The sequence below is a fragment of the Gossypium raimondii genome, chromosome 10 (genome assembly GCF_025698545.1).
Source record: "Gossypium raimondii isolate GPD5lz chromosome 10, ASM2569854v1, whole genome shotgun sequence".
Taxonomy (NCBI): Eukaryota; Viridiplantae; Streptophyta; class Magnoliopsida; order Malvales; family Malvaceae; genus Gossypium; species Gossypium raimondii.
This window is the reverse complement of record NC_068574.1, coordinates 9822637-9839789: the sequence shown is the minus strand read 5'-3', so window position 1 is coordinate 9839789 and position 17153 is coordinate 9822637. Positions and strand designations below refer to the sequence as shown.

The window sequence follows — 17153 nt, the reverse complement described above, 5'->3', positions numbered from 1 at the left end:
TAGAATATGAAACCGTAATTTTATTATTCAAATGTCCACCTTTACCTATTGAGAATATGCCTCAAAGTTCCCATAAATTACAATTTTTCCAATAAGACTAATTAATGACGCTATAAAAGTAGATAGATCAAATTATATCACAAATTAAAATATATTAAGTCTCAAGTTTCGGCATAGTCTAGGGGCCAAATTTGAAAATTGACAATTGTCTTATAATATCGAAATGGAAAGACATACATGAGTTTATAAGATTTTTACACCATGTTTGACGTGGTGTATTGGCATAGCCAATACACCCCTAATCGGTGGGCCCCACCTAATGCCTCTTTATTCCGTCGTTTGGTACATTACTTTCCTAATCGGTGAAAACCACCGATTTCTAATCCTTCTCTTTTGTCCAGATTAGCTGCCGCCAAGTCTCACAACTCTGTGAACAAGTCTCACAACTCTCAACTACCACCAAACTCTCAATGACGCCAAATTTTATTTATTTATTTATTTATTTCATTAAAGCCGATCAGAGATCTCCTCCGCCTCTAATTTCTCCTCCATTTGTCTTTTGCATTTACAGTTCTTTAATTTTCTGTAACAAATGAAACCTTCGTCTTCATCTTCTGGTTCAATGAAAGTTTCGCCGCTCGATCTGATGGCGTAGATCCGGTTCTCAGAAACCTAAGCAAATCACTCCTCCTAAGCCTCTGATTGTTAAAGATCGTGAAGATGAAGTTGACGATGGAAAGAAAAAAGTCACTATCTTCTTCGGTACTCAAACCGGCACCGCCGAAGGCTTCGCCAAGGTTCCGTTACATTTATATATAAGTGTTTCCTTGATTTTCTTTTTCTTTATGTTTTTCTTATTAGTTTTATCTGTTCATTTCTTTTTTATTTTTCCTTAGGTTGCGAAGGTTGTTGTTGAAATCCTTACTGAGCAGGGTATGCTATTAATTTTTCTTTTATCTCCCCCTCGCTTATAAACTGACACTTCGATTCATGGAATTTTAATTTTTGTAATGGCTACTTGGATGCTAAAAATGCTGTTAACCTTGGCTAACTAATTTTTCATTTTATGAATTATGATGATGCATCTTAATATCCACATAATTCCAGTATTTGAATAGCCTTTGTTGTAGCTATTTGCAAAATGTTAGCTGCTAGTGTTAATAATTTCTACTTCAATCAAGCTATCTCCTAGCATGTTTACTATCAATGAGGTGCTTTTCAGTTAATCTTGATCCTGCAATTCGTGCTTCTTTTGTTTGCCATCAATATCTTCCCCTTTCTTTTCTCTAAAACTTTATAAAGCTTGTAATTTAGTCATTAATTTCCTGTCATTGAAGAAAATCTAGGCATGTGTCTTCAACCCTGAATAATCATACATGGCCATGATATTATTAAACTATACTTCATTGTGTGTGATAGATTAGTAATACTCTTATACTAGTTTACGGAATCAGGAGTTTTCTAACGAAATTCCTTTGTTGTAAAGGTGTATGAACATATCAAAGCACCGTTGTTGACCCTTGTTAGTTCAGGAAGCCCAGAACAGTCTTATGCAGTTTTAAGTCATCTACATCTCTTGGTTATGCGAGCACCTTATGTGTTCTCCTCAGACTACAAACATTTCTACTGCCAGTATAATGAACCATCTTATGTCAAACGATTGAAGCTTGAAATGTTGACTGCAGTGACAAGTGAGAGCAATAGTTATGAGATAGGTAAGTAAACTAGTTTCTTTTGAGGGCCTCTTTAGAGAAGATAACATCATTAAATTTTCAATGCTTCCTCTCAAATATTCTGATACGCATCATTGTTTACTAAATTTCAGTCACTGAGTTATGTGAGTATGCTGCAAATGTTGATATCCCAATTGCCCGAGAGTCAATCAGAGCCGTTGGCAAAATAACACTACTGCAGTATGATGTTAATGCAATTGTTGACAGACTTCTTCAATTTCTTGAAATGGAGAAAGACTACGTAACTACTGAAGCTTTGGTAATTAGATATTTATACCCCTACTCGATGTTTGGTCTCTTAAATATATGCATAACCTCTATTTATGAGTTCTTTTATGCAGGTGCTTGTGAAAGATCTTCTTAGAAAATATCCTCAGTGGAGCCATGATTGCATTGCAGTGGTTGGGAACATAAGCAGCAAAAATTTACAGGAACCAAAAGCCAAGGCAGCTCTTATATGGATGTTGGGGGAATATTATCAGGATATGCAAGATGCTCCTTATGTTTTGGAGAGTTTAGTTGAAAACTGGGATGAGGAGCATTCTGCTGAGGTAATCAACCTTCATGGATATTATCCAATGATCCCATGTTAAACCATGTGCTGTTTTTCTGAACCATTTCAGATTATAGTTTTTGTTTCTTAGAATCTCTCTTGTGAAGATAAAAAGAGGTTGTTGAGCCAGTTGATTCAACTTTCAGCTGTATCTATTATGGCATTTCTAACCCTTGTTGGGCCTCTGATGTTTTCATTCATGTCTTTCTACTGGATATTGGATAACTTTATTTTATTATTCATTCAATTTTTCTTAGATTGATGATAAAATTTGCTATTGGTTTTCGGCAGGACATCGATTAGAGTCACGAATTGAATGCAGTAGCCGTTGTGGCTTGGTTAGAATTTCGACTCGGATTAGGCCATGGGAACTTGGCTTGCAATCACAACCTAGTGTAGGAAGAAGTAGAAAACAATCTTCATCCATTGCATGCACCGCAACTGTTTTGGTACGTTTTGTCGCCATAACTAATCGCTTACTTTTATTTTTACAGAAGAAATTGAGAATTGTTGCTCATCTTTTTGTCAATGTAAACGGTATTGGTTTTTTTCTCTAACCTTAGCACAGTTGATGTGAGCTATGTTAGTAGCCGCTCATGGTATTGTTTTTTTTCTCTGAGCTCTTCTAATTTTTATAGACTTCTTGGCTTAATACTACAGTTTATTCACAAATTCTTTCATTTGTAGGTATTTCCTCAATTTGTTTGGTTTGAGGGGTTTATCTAATCTGATTCTGGGAGAGGAAAATGGTTAGGATCATGAACTTCCTGTTACATTTTATTTTAGATTGTGTACTACACTTTCTCTGGTTGTGGACTCATTGTTTATCTCATCTGTAAATTGTGATTTCTTTTGGCAGCAATGGATGATACACAGCGAATGATGCAGATGGTCTTGACATAGTCCAACATGAATGGGCACTCCCTAAATTCGAGCATCGGGCCGAAGCAGTATTGAAAAACCTCGTCAGCTGAACATCGGGAGCGCATAAACAGCTGTCAAAAGGGGGTAGTTCGATTGAAGTTTTCATCTTACAAGCTTTTCAATGGATATATGTGATTGAAGCTGTCCTATTTGTTTAATGATATACCTAAAGGGGGATGTATGATTTCAATTGCAAGGCTAACAATTGAAACAATCTTTCCATGCTTTGAACTTGATTGACTGTGATTCCTTTGCTGTTACTTTAGCTTGATTTTTTTATGGATATATGTAAATGATAAATCATGATAATTATCATCTTACTGCACGACCATGAGCATGGAAAACTAGGAGATTGGTGGTTTAGGGAGAAAATGAGTTTGAGTAGATTTCTTTATGCTATTTTATGTATCTAGTTTGTGAAACTTTGGTGGTGTTTGAATTGTTTTTTGTATAGTACTAAACTTGTTGAATTATAATTTAATTTCTTTTCATTTATATTTAATAATAATTTTATACAATGTTGAGCTTTTGATTCATGATATTGAACTTAATTTTAATTTTATAAAGTATCATATATTATGATTTTAGTAAATTCATATAAGAATATTGATTATTAAGAATTTTATTAAATCATATATTTTAATTAAAATATATTTAATAATAATTATTTCAAATTATATTTTATAGTATCATATATTATGATTTTAGTAAATTCATATAAGAATATTGATTATTAAGAATTTTATTAAATTATATATTTTAATTAAAATATATTTAATAATAATTATGTTAAATTATATTTTCTAGTATCATATATTATGATTTTAGTAAATTCATATAAGAATATTGATTATTAAGAATTTTATTAAATTATATATTTTAATTAAAATATATTTAATAATAATTATGTTAAAATATGATTAAATTATTTATTTTTGATATTAATAATCTTATTAAAATTTAATAACAATAACAATAATCATTTACCTAAACAAATTTCTGCTAAGGGTATTCTAGTCATTTTAGTTTTTTCCATTATGCTATTACACCTCTATTCCATTCAACCAAACACAAGATTACTATTACGCCTCTATTCCATTACATTCAACCAAACAGTTGATTTGCTATTACACCTCTATTCCATTACACATCTATTCCATTACGCCTCTAATCCAATACAGCGAACCAAACGTGCCCTTAGAGTATTCAAATTATATATAACCATATAATGTTTTAATCGAAAAGTAAACGATATTAACTATTCGAACTAATTAATAACATTATAAAAATATAGAGATCAAATTATGTTAAAATTTAAAGAATTTAGATTAAATCTCAAATTTAAACATATTACATGGACCAAAACTAAAATTTAATTATTTTTAAATGTAAAATAAATAAAATTGATGTCAACACCTTCGCTTTATATATAGCTATATAAACGAAATAGATTGAAATAAAAAAAAATTTGCATGGTGCCAAAAGCACCCAATCAATAGAAGAAAGGGTTTTATTTATATTTATAAAGGATAATTCTATTAATGGGTAAATTATATCAACAGTTACTCAACTTTGATGTAATTGTCGAAACAATCACTCTTCTTTCAGTTTAGTCACTCAATTTTCAAAAAATAACAAATCAATAACTAACGTTATTGAAAAGTGACAAATCAGTCACCCATTAACATTTTCCGTTATAGACTTAACGGGACAACTGACGTGGCCAGTTAACTAGCTGACATGGTCAATTAACTTGCCACTTAGACATGAGGAGTAGAAGGGTATTCTTTTTCTTCTCATTCTCCTCTTCTTCTTCTTCTTTAACTAACAATCAAAAGTAAAATTTGTCAAACTAAACCTATGGCATTTTTAAGGTTGTTGGCCCTTGCCATTGCCATAGTCGTTGCCGTTGCTGTTGCCTCTGCCTCTACCCTGTCTGTCGCCTTTGTTTACTTTTCTTCTTCTTCCTCCTCTTCTCACAGTTCTTCTCATTTCCCCAAGAAACCAACAACCTAATTTCTTTTTTATTTACATAAAAACAGGAACCCAAAGCAAGACCTTGAAAAAATCAAATAGGGAGAGGGTTAATTGCTTCCTCCACCACCTGAAATCTTTGATGGTTAAAAAGTGAAGTTACAACACTTACCACTATTTTCAAGTATAGAAAGAAGAACCTAGAAAATGATGAATATTTAATTAAAAGAAAATTAGGGTCTGCAAGTCAGAGTTGTAGGAAGAAGAAGTATGGCAGCCATAACAATTAGTTGAGATTTAAAAAAGGGTCCTCATCTTCAAAATGTCTTCACCTTCAAAAATCTCAAATCTTAAACCCTAATTTCCAATTTCTCCAACATCAATCGACAATTGTTTCATATTTGATGAGTTCTCTTAGAAATGCTTTCAAAATTGTCCCTTAGAAATCCCAAATCTCTATGGTTGGTTGAATGGACAGAAGAAGAGAAAAAGCTTGATTTACATGAATGGGTTTTGAATAATTGTAAAATGAAATGGAGCAATGTGAAAGAAAAAGGACGGCATCTCCATTTCTTCCCTTCTTATTTTTCTTTTTCTTTTCTTCTTCTGTTTTTCTCTTCTTCTTCTACTGCCCAGTTAAGCTTCTTAATTTGGGGTTGTTTAAATGACAACAAGCATTCCAATGTGGTTGGTTAAATGCCAGGTCACTTTTCTGTTACGTCTATAACGGGAAATGGTTAGTAAGATATTTTTCGAAAGTTAAGTGACTGAATTGAAAGCAGAGTGACTGTTTTGTCAACTGCATCAAAGTTGAGTGTCTGTTGGTTGAATTTACCTCTATTATATATGTATGCATATATTTTTCCCAAGGTGCCTATTCTACCACTAAACAAGCTTTCTAACACTGAGGGTTAGTTTAACATTACTTTTGAAAAGTGTTTTTAAAAAGTGCAGTGAAAAAATGCTTTTGAGAAGTACTTTTGAAAAGTTTGGTTTAAGATTTGAGTGTTTAGCATTGCTGTCAAAAAATACTTTTGAGAAATAAAATGTCCATTTCAGACATGGTATTATAAAGTAACAAATATACATCTAAATAATGTTCAAATTAGTTAATATTATAATATTTTAGCAAGAATATAAAAATAATTTAACTTACTGTTAATATTTTAATATATGAAATATTAATTTTAATATTAATATTTCTAAGTAATTAATATTAATTATTTATAAAATTTAATTAGAATATATAAACTATATTTTAAATATTTAAATATAATCATTAAATGGAAGATCTGGAAGAAAATGGAAAGAAAATAAAAAAGAACCATAGAGAGAAGAAATTGTTCCCGTGAAAAATGATGAGGACAAAAAGGTAATTAAATAGCTAAAAGCACTTTTGGCCTAAAAAAAGTTAAAATTGTTAAACTGAAGTTTATTCAGTAAAAAATTTAAGGGAAAAACACTTTTTGAATGAAAAGCATTTTTCAAGCAACCGCATTTTTAAATTACAAAAACCGCTATGCTTACAGTTGAATGTACAATCTATGTCGCGAAAACATTAAAGTGATTTTTTCCTTTTAACTATTTCTTTTAGCTGATTTATTAAAGTGATTTTTAATACACAACATTAAAACAATATATTTCTATAACTAAATCTAAATAAATAATGATTAAAAATATTGAAAAGAAAAGAAATTCTTACAAAAAGCTAAGAGTAAAACTATAAGAATAGAAGCTACTGTGGAAGAAGACATCTATCGAGAGATTTAATTTTATTTCTTTGCATTTTAGTATTTGAGATGAAGGTTCACAAAGTAATTTGGGTGGGTATTTTGTACAAATTTCTTTTAGGTAACGAAAAATAAAGAAATTGAATAATTTAATACACTTTATGGTATTCAGATAACAACATATTAAAATTTAAATACTTTATGAACCTCATGTGATGGTCTGATGGTTAAAAGTGTTCACTGTCCCAGATGTGATATGAAATCAATTCACACTAATTATGTTTGTTATTCGGACTTTATCTTGTTATTATAATTTAAAAAAAAAATCTAAATACATTATAATGCATGTGCATGAAAAGTGACTGTATAAGCCCAATTTTACCCGGGCCCGGCAACCAACCCAAACAGTCCATTTTACAAAAAATAAATAAACCCAAAACCCATTTACAAAAATAGGCCCAAACATGGCCCAAACCCAATGAAAACTAGGGTTTCAGAACCCTAGTCTCTGCCACCGCCCTAGTGCTGCACCCCCACTTGCCTCTGACCTGCGCCGCACGCCTGTCGCATCACCATCGCCACCGGCCCTGCCACCAACCACTCCCATCAGTTACCTGCAAAGACACGCAACAACAGCAAAGAACAACCACCATAGGAACTAAAATAATGTTCAAATCGGCTATAAAAGCCGAAACCAAATGCATGTAAAAAGGGTTCCTTTTTTTTGGGAAAAAAAACATTGAGAAATAAAAACAAGAAATTTCAAGGTGATCATTGTCTCATTCTTTTAACTTCAATCTCTTTTATTTTTTTATATACTAATAATAAATAAAAGAAAGAGGGCCGAAAGGGTATACCAAGGGGGCGTTCTCCTTCGTTAGGGCGGCTGAGGAAGTCACCTCCGAGGATAGGTGACCGGAAGCCGAAAGTTTCTTGCCTTTTTGGAACACTTGTTGATTTTTTTGGAAATTTTTGAGGCCGAATCCGGACTCGAGGGTGTCGAAACCTTCGAGAGGGACTCTTTTCACCTTCTGGCCGCCGCCTCTGGCTGGCTTGGCGTCGATGACCACCACCACCACGCCCTTAATGGAGAAGAGAGGGGTGGGGAGAGTGTTTTTGAAGTTTTTTTTTGAAAAGAAGAGAACAATGAAATTTTTTGGAAAAAAAACTGACTTAAATAGACACCCTAAACGGCGTTGTTTAGGGCTGGCACCAATAGTCCCGAAACGGCGTCATTTGGACCTGGATCGGACCGACCCGACCCATCAGAGGATCCGCGTGTTTTTTAGGGTGGGGATATTTGCGTGCGCAGTCCCTCCGTTTCTACAGGACGTTGCAATTTGACCCTTTTTTCTTTTTTTTCTTTTATTTTAAATTAGCTGCATAGTTTTATTTTTATTTCATTTTAGTCCATTGCGGCGCAGCGTTTTGGGGACTTGGTTTATTACCTGTTTTGGTCCTCCTCCTTTTGCGCGTGTCACGATTTAATCCTTTATGTTTTTTTATTTCAAATTCCCCCCATATTTTCGTTTTTATTTCAATTTAGTCTGTATTTTAGCAATTTTATTATTTGGTTAATTATTTTAAAGTTATTATCATTATCATATTATATCATTATTATTGTTATTATTATTATTTGTTTATTTATATATTTTAGATTTTAGATTTGATTATATATATATATATATATACATACGTATCTTTGATTTATATATATATATATGCATACTTCTATACTTTATATACTTTTTAATTCGTATATATATTATATGCATTTTATGATACATATACATATATACATATATGTACATATTTTTATAACTTATATATGTGCATATACATACTTATATATATTATAATTGGTTTACATATCTATTATATATATCTATATGTATTTTTATTTTCATAAACATATTAATACATACTTGTATATCTTTTTACACTTGCTATAATTTTATTCACTTTCTTTACTTATTTCCATTTACATTTTCATTATTATTTGGGAAGAATGTTTTAGTTTTATTTATTCATATGCTTATATTTTGCGTGATATTACTTTGTTGCTATTGTTCGTATTATCTATGCTCACATTATTGCATTCATTAACATTTTATTGCGCATATTAATATCCTTTTAAAAAATTTTTAAAATAAGGTAATGTTTTGAGTTTGGAAATTCGAGGAAACGTTCCCTAATGTGCTGGGTTTCGATTTTCTCGTTCGACCAAATAGCCAAATATCCTTTTAAAATTTCAAAATAAGGTAATGTTTTGCGTTTGAAAATTCGAGAAAACGTGCCCTAATGTGCTGGATTTTGATTTTTCTCGTTCGACCAAATAGCCAAATATCCTTTAAAAAATTTCAAAAATAAGGCAATGTTCTGCGTTCGGAAATTCGAGATAACGTGCCCTAATGTGCTGGGTTTCGATTTTTCTCGTTAGACCAAATAGCCAAATATCCTCTTATATCTTAATCCATGTTATTCAAGTTTTTAAGGATCGTATTTTTAAAATTCTTCAAAGTTTTCAATTTTCAACATTAAGACATTAACTAATCAACTAGGCATCAATTTTGGTCGTTATGAGGATGTTAACCATTCCTCATACGTAACCGACTCCCGAACCCGTCTTTTCTGAATTTCGCGGACCAAACTCGTTGTTTTAATAAAATTAAATTGTTTATTAAAAACAACCATTTTTACGAGGTGACCCGATCACACCTCGTCAAAAAGATTGGTGGCGACTCCCGTTTTCGTTTTCAAAATTCAAGTCGACCCCGTTTTGTCAAAAAAATGGTGTCAACAGTGACATTGATAAATCAAACATTTTAAATATGTATTTTTTCCCACAAAGTGCATTAAAGAATAAGTTAATTTGTCAAATGTATTTCAACTCTTAACTCTATTTACCATCTTCCTTTCCATAATTTTACATTTCTTCCAAAAATTGTACTCTTTCATATTTTATATTTTTATTCTCTTTAGTTAATTAATCTAATAATTCTTTTAAGTATTGTTAGTTAAGGCGGAAATCTTAGGTTCTTAAGTACTTAGTTTTAAGTCTCATTATTTGGGATTGTAATGTGTGGATTTTTAGTCTCATCTTGTGCATATGATATGCCGTGTATAGGCTTTGCCCGGATTCTTTTTGGTTTCCAGTTCATTATCCATTTTATTTTCTACTTGTTTAATTCTACGTTGCAGTTGTTCAAACATTTATTTATACTTGTATTGTACTTGTGAATAAAGGTAGCAATGGAGCAAGCTTGAACTTTTTCAGGTTTGAGTTTTATTTGGTATAAGTCTTTCCGGGTTAGAGCATTTTTGAGTTCAAGCTTTTTCAAGTGTATTTTTTTTCTTTAAAACATTCATTTAGATTAATTAATGACATTATAAAAATAGAGTGACCAAATTATGTAAAAAGTTAATGTATATGGATTTAATCCAAGTTTCAACATTGTATAGGAGCCAAAATTAAAATTTAAAAATTTGTCTTATACTATAAAAAAGAAAAGAAAAAGCAAACCCAAAAATATGTGCGGTCTCTAAGTCATTTAACATGTTCAAATTATATCTAACCATATAACATTTTAATTGAAAAGATAGCTATATTAATTAATTATCTGGACTAACTAATAGCGTTATGAAAATATAATGACCAAATTATGTTAGAAATTAAAGTATAGAGATTAGATCTCAAATTCGTATATGATAGAAGGGCTAAAATTAAAATTTAACATTTTCTTGTAATGTAAAGAAAAGAGATAATCATAAACGTGTCAACAAAAGGTAGGTCCTATGTAAATCCAAAAGACGAGGACCAAATTTAATGAAATTAATATATAAGGATTGTATCCCAAATATGATTATACTAGAGGGGTTAAAACTGAAATTTGACCATTTATTTTTGAAGTAAAAAAGAAGGTGTCATGAAGAAAGACCGAAAGCCTTTCTTTTACATAATTATATAGATTAGTATGTTTCTTACCTGATTATTTATTTGTTTCAAATTTTAGAATAAATACTTGAAGGTTAAAAATATGTTTATGTCCTATATATTTTGTACATTTAGAATTTAGTCTCTTGTTTTTATTGTGAGAAATATAATTTTTACCTTTTTATTTAAAAACTCAGGTCCAATTGTTATTAATGTTAAAATTCTTGTATTAAATTCTCTAGTGCGATATTTTAAAATTAAAAAAAAAGGTCGCTTTATAGTTATGTAACAAGAAAAATAACGCTGAAAATACTTATTAGGATTTATTCTTAGAAACACTCATTCAAATAATTAACTGTTTAATCTAACTAATGACATTATAAAAGTAGATGTACTTGAATTATGTAAAAAAATTAAAGTATATAGATTAAATCTCAAGTTTTAGTATAGTCTAGAGGCCAAAATTAAAATTTGACAATTGTCTTAGATATCAAAATGGAAAGCCATGTATCGTCTCTAAGACTCTTAAGATATTTAAATTATATGTAACCACGTAATGTTTTAATCTAAAAGTTAACGCTGTTGACTATTCGAACTAATAAATGACATTATAAAATAAAGAATCAACTTATGCTAGAAATTAAAGAATAAAAATTAAATCTCAAATTTACGCATATTAGAGGGATTAAAACTAAAATTTAACTATTTTTTCTAAAATATAAATAAAAAAGGGCTTAACGATATTGTAAGTCCTCGAACTTTTTCAAAAAAATCAATTAAATTCCTCCAACCTTTTTACACTCAATTGTGTCATTGAACTAACAACACTAGTCAAATAAGGGAAATGCCAGTGTGGTCTTCAACGATCCCACACCAACATCGATTGCTGATCTGATAGTGACATGCCATCACTGAATGCTAATGTGGTAGTGCCACATCATCATCATATGTTGACGTGGCAATGCCACGTCAGTAAAAATAAAAAATATTTTAAATTTATTTTTTTTAAATAAATACACAATAAGGCACCAATTTGTCTAGAATTATTCTATAATTATAAAAAGAGTAAATTACACCAACAATCACTCAACTTAGTACAGCTGTCAAAACAATCACTCTGGTTTCAATTCAGTCACTCAATTTTCAAAAAATAACAAATTAGTCCTCCATACCATTTTTCGTTACAAATGTAACAAAAAGTTGACCTGTCATTTAACTAGCCACGTTGGCATCCTAGCTGTCGTTTAGAGGGCCCCAATTTAAGAACCTTAACTGGGCAGTAGAAGAAGGAGATGATAAAAAGAAGAAGAAGAAGAAGAGAAAAAAATATACAATATGAATGTGTTTTATCCATGTCTTTCTTCCTTTGTTGTTTCAAAAGCTGGAAAAAGAAAATCTCCCAAGCTTTCTTCACCCTCACATTTTCATTGCTACCCACTTTCGCAGCCAGTCTCTAGCGTTGCCTCCAACTAATACCATCACCAAAATAAAGCTCCCCTCACCCTTTGGACATCTAACAGTTTAGATTTCTCCAAGGAACAACCAAAATTTTCGAAAATTCAAGCACAATTTCGAGACTAGCAACCCTGATTTGCTACAATCCACCGTTAGATGGACTTTAGTTTCGTACTATATTGATCCTCTCGTCGGCATCCACCTTCTCAATGTCCGAATTTGTGAAAAGATGCCTAAAACTTGGGTTTGATTTTGTTTTTATCTAGAAAACTTTTTTTAAGATTTACTCCCAATTTACACCCACATGTCATATAGAACCTCATAAAAGTCTATCTTAGTTTGATTTTTTTTGGTGAAACGGTTAGTTTTGCAAAACAAACTTTGGGAATTTAAGTGTTATCCATTGGAATATCACTAGAATTAGGGTTCCATAGGCTCTTGGACATACTTCTTTAAGTTTGACCGGCACCAAATGTGAACCCATGTGGAGGAACTTCTAAGGGCGGATAGGGAAAAATAGAAGTAGCACCAAGATTATTGAAGGCGAGGATAGGAATGGGAGCAGGAGCTGCATCGTTTACCTTTGAGAAACCAAAGTTGAATGGAGCTCTAGTAGGTGGTGGGGAATGAAGGCAAAGAAGGATTGATACTTTCAGATGATTTAGTTGATTCTGATTGAACTAAATTCATTTTAAGATCCTCCTCCTCCTCCTCCTCCTTTTTAGGGGTGTGCATAATTCGGGTAGAATTGAAAAAATTCGGTTAACCGACCGAATTCGATTAATCGGTCGGTTAACCGAATTTTTTCGGTAGGGGGTCGGTTAATTTTTTTATGATTTTTCGGTTAACGGTTAATTCAGTTCGAAACCGGTCAGTTAACTGAATTTTTTCGGTTAACCGAAAAAATTAATAAATAAAATTATCTAACCCAACCCAATTACCCAACCCAATTACCAATCCAACCCAATAAATCTAAAACTAAAGTCTACCCAATTACCCAACCCAATAAAACTAAAACTAAAGTCTACTCAATTACCAACCCAATAAAAATAAAACTAAAGTCTAACTCTAAGTATCTACCCAATTACACATGTTTTTTTTTTTTTGGTTTAATGCAAATGGAGATTTTTTGGAGAGAAGAAATGGATATAAATGGAGAATATTAAAGACTTACATTTCAAATATGTGTTAATTTCAAGAATTATGTAATGTTTTTAATTATGTAGTGATTCAAAGACTTATGTAATGTTTTTAATTATGTAGTGATCCAATTCGGGTAATTCGGGCAATTCGGTTAATTCAGTTAATTCGGTTAATTTTTAACCAAAAATAAAAACCATACAATTTTCGGTTAATTCGGTTAACCGACCTAATTAACCGAAAAAATTAGGTTTGGTTAATGTTTTTTTTAAGAATTCGGTTCGGTTAACGGTTAAAAGTTTTGGAAGGTCGATTAATTCGGTTATAGCTATTTCGGGTCGATTAACCGGTCGGTTAACCGAATGCACACCCTTACTTTTTTTACTACCCAACCCATCCAAAATTTCAATCTTCCCTTTCTTTCTTTTTTTGCTCGTCCCTTCCCCCCCTCAAATTATGTCTCTTTGGCTGCTCAATTCCAATGTTGCAAGTTAACTGGCCACATCATCTGTTCTGTTAGGTCTGTAACGGAAAATGTTAATAGGTGATTAATTTGTCATTTTTCGATAACGTTAGTGACCGATTTTTCATTTTTCGAGAGTTGAGTGACTGAATTGTCAGTTGCATCAAAGTTGAGTGACTATTGGTGTAATTTACCCTTATAAAAACATAGAAAATTGATAGAAATTATAAAAAAAATTCATTAAATTGATTAAAAATATTAAAAATTATAAAAACCATAAAAGTTGGAAAAGAAAAATTAATTTATAAAAATTATTATAAATTAATTAAAAACCATAATTTTTTTTATAATAAGTAAATTATATTTCATAAAATTATTTTTCTCATGTTTGTTAAATTATTTTACTAATATAACTTACGCTTATAAAAATAATATAATTTTTTAAAATTTTATGATTTTTAATTAATGCAAAAGCGATGACAGTTGGGGGCAATTTACCAATAAAAGCCCATTTTTATAAAAAAATTACCGAAATGGGCCCTCTATTTCATTATTTACCGGAATGGTCCATTTTTCGCGATATCGTGTCCACGTCAGCGTGATGTCAGGGTACGCGTCAGGAAATCGCATCTACGTAAGCGCGATATGCTTACGTGGACGCGATTTCCTGACGCGTACTCTGACATCGCGTTGACGTGGACGCGATTTTGCCGTTTTTCTCACGTTAGGTTTTTTGGCTTTTAGGGTTTAAGGTTCAGGCTTTTTAAGGTTTTTAGGTCCTGGAAGAAATAATTTCGAGTTGATGTTTCTGAGCAAATAGTATAAAATCGCTTTTAGCAGGATGCTATTTGAGAAGAATTTGTGAAATCGCGGCCTCGTAGACATGCTTTTGCTACAGTAGGTCATGTAAGAAATAAATTTTTTTTACTTTTCTGAGCAAATAGTATAAAATCGCTTTTAGTAGGATGCTATTTGAGAAGAATTTGTGAAATCACGGCCTCGTGGACGCGCTTTTGCTACAGTAGGTCATGTAAGAAATATTTTTTTTGACTTTTCTAACCAAATAGTATAAAATCGCTTCTAGTAGGATGCTACTTGAGAAGAATTTGTGAAATCGCGGCCTCGTGGGCACGCTTTTGCTACAGTAGCATGTTTGGGCTGAGGCTATAAATTAGGCATATAATGTTCTCAGAATGCATAAGTCACAGTAGAAACAATTTAGAGAGGCTAAGAAAGTTAGAGTTTCAAATATGAGTGAACGTATTAGTGCTGTTATTTATTACGATTGTAAGGTTTGTCACACCGAGAATGGTGTTATTTTTTTGTCGGAGAATACGTTGCGACTGGTTTTTAACCAGAATATAGATTTGACAGAACTTCGTAAAAGAATTAGGCGTAAAATTTTCGGAAAGACGCCAATGAAAGTTCTGTCCATGACGTCTCAATTTTGTTCTTCTGTTGATCCGGTGACATATGACTCGTTCGACATAAAAGGTGCTCGTATCTTGGAGGCAATGGTGCAGACTCATCTTGCTAGTGGAGCAACTTATATTGAGTTATATGTACAATTTACATCGCCAACTGATGTACTTGCGACCAGTGTTCGAGATGTATACACGACCCCTGGCCGACACTCGGTTAGCGGGTTACAAAATTCAGAACAGCCCATGTTCGGTAGCGGTGTCGAATACACATCCCCTGCGAGACACTCTATCGGTGGATGGGACATGTATATTGGTGGCTCGACATTTGATGCTGGAAATACGTACTGGGGAACGGCATCAAGTTTTAATGGGTGGCAATCTACATCCAATTGGGGACGTTATGAAATGCCCAGAAGAAGGGATGACGTACTCCCTACGACGTCAACAAGTGACGGGACCTCGTACGTTGCAGATGATTGTGGGTTAGAAGATGACTCCGATGTGGATCAACATCGAGAGCCCGGGCCGGATGGTGCAGAAGTTGGCTTATTTTCTGAATCGGAGCCTATTCCAACAGAACCTGAAGATGCTGAAAGGAGTTCAGACGAAGAAGAAAATCCACGATTCAGAGCATACTCACCTCCGGCCCACATGCATAATGTCGATCTCTCTGCAGATGATGCGCTAGAGTTTCCAGATCTACCACACCGGTTGCGTGATCGTACAAGTTCGGGGGTAGATTCTGCTGAATTTGAAGTTGGTAATCAGTTTACCAACAAGGATAGTTTTATTGGTGCTTTGAAACAACATAGCATCAAAAACGGCGTTAACTACCACGTCATTAAATCCAAACCTGATAAGTTTGAGGCGAAGTGTGCGGTGCAAGACGGCACATGTTCATGGAAAATCTACGCCTCGTTAAGGAAAAGGACAGGGTTGTGGGAGATAAAAAAGTACAAAGGTCTACATACATGTGCTGCAGGTACAATATTGACGGTATCTGAATAATACTTTTATTATGCAATGTTACATTATTTAATGTACTCCCTTTATAGGTGTTTCACAAGATCATCCCAAAATGGATTCGGCTATGTTAGCTAGCTTGATACTGCCCACAATAAAAGCATATCCTAGGACTTCAGTACCGGTGTTAATTGCCAATATCCATAGCCAAATGGGGTACACGCCCTCTTACCGCAAGGCTTGGATAGCTAAGCAAAAGGCGTTGGAGAAGATGCATAGTGGGTAGGACGCCTCATATAATAAAATATGGAAGTGATGTCAGGTGCTAGAGAGATACGTCTCAGGTGCCATCACAGACCTTGAAACGGAACATGCGTACTACAACGGCCGATTGCTACATGGATGCCAAGTGTTCAAACGCCTGTTTTGGACCTTTAAGCAATGCCGAGACGCATTTCCATACTGCAAGCCGTTGGTACAAATTAACGGTACCTTCATGTTCGGTAGGTATACTCATCGGCTATTGCTTACAGTGGCACAGGATGGCGGTGGAAGAATTCTTCCAATTGCATTTGCAATAACACCGGGGGAGTCGTCTGATGACTGGGATTTCTTTCTCTCTAGGTTAAGGAGGCATGTGTGCCCTCAACCTGTTATCTGTGTTATTTCATATCGGGGCACCGGTATTCTAGCTACATTTGATCGAGAGGGAAGCTTACGGCAGCGCACACACCATAGATATTGCCTAAGACACGTTGCTTCGAACTATTACAGGCAATATCCATCTAAGAGCAAACGACGACAAGTGACCAATATGGGTATTTAGTCTATATCTGTGTTATTTCGTTTGTCAATTTGAA

The 17153-nt window shown here is 32.9% G+C and overlaps 1 protein-coding gene across 3 annotated transcripts; it reads left to right on the top strand.

The window, feature by feature from the left end:
- Positions 1-370: 370 nt before the first annotated feature.
- On the top strand, positions 371-3705 carry LOC105778168 (beta-adaptin-like protein A). Of its 3 annotated transcripts, none has more exons than XM_052622776.1 (8): positions 371-797; positions 897-933; positions 1487-1715; positions 1826-1974; positions 2075-2284; positions 2578-2735; positions 2974-3035; positions 3146-3705. In XM_052622776.1, the coding sequence occupies exons 1-6, from the start codon at positions 721-723 to the stop codon at positions 2587-2589; spliced, it is 714 nt and encodes a 237-aa protein (XP_052478736.1). In that variant the 5' UTR covers positions 371-720; the 3' UTR covers positions 2590-2735; positions 2974-3035; positions 3146-3705. The 3 variants fall into 3 exon arrangements, with proteins under 3 accessions (XP_052478736.1, XP_012457257.1, XP_052478735.1); XM_012601803.2 differs by having other exon boundaries at positions 375-797; positions 1826-1992; XM_052622775.1 differs by having other exon boundaries at positions 375-797; positions 1826-1992; positions 2578-2885.
- The last annotated feature ends 13448 nt before the right edge of the window (positions 3706-17153 follow it).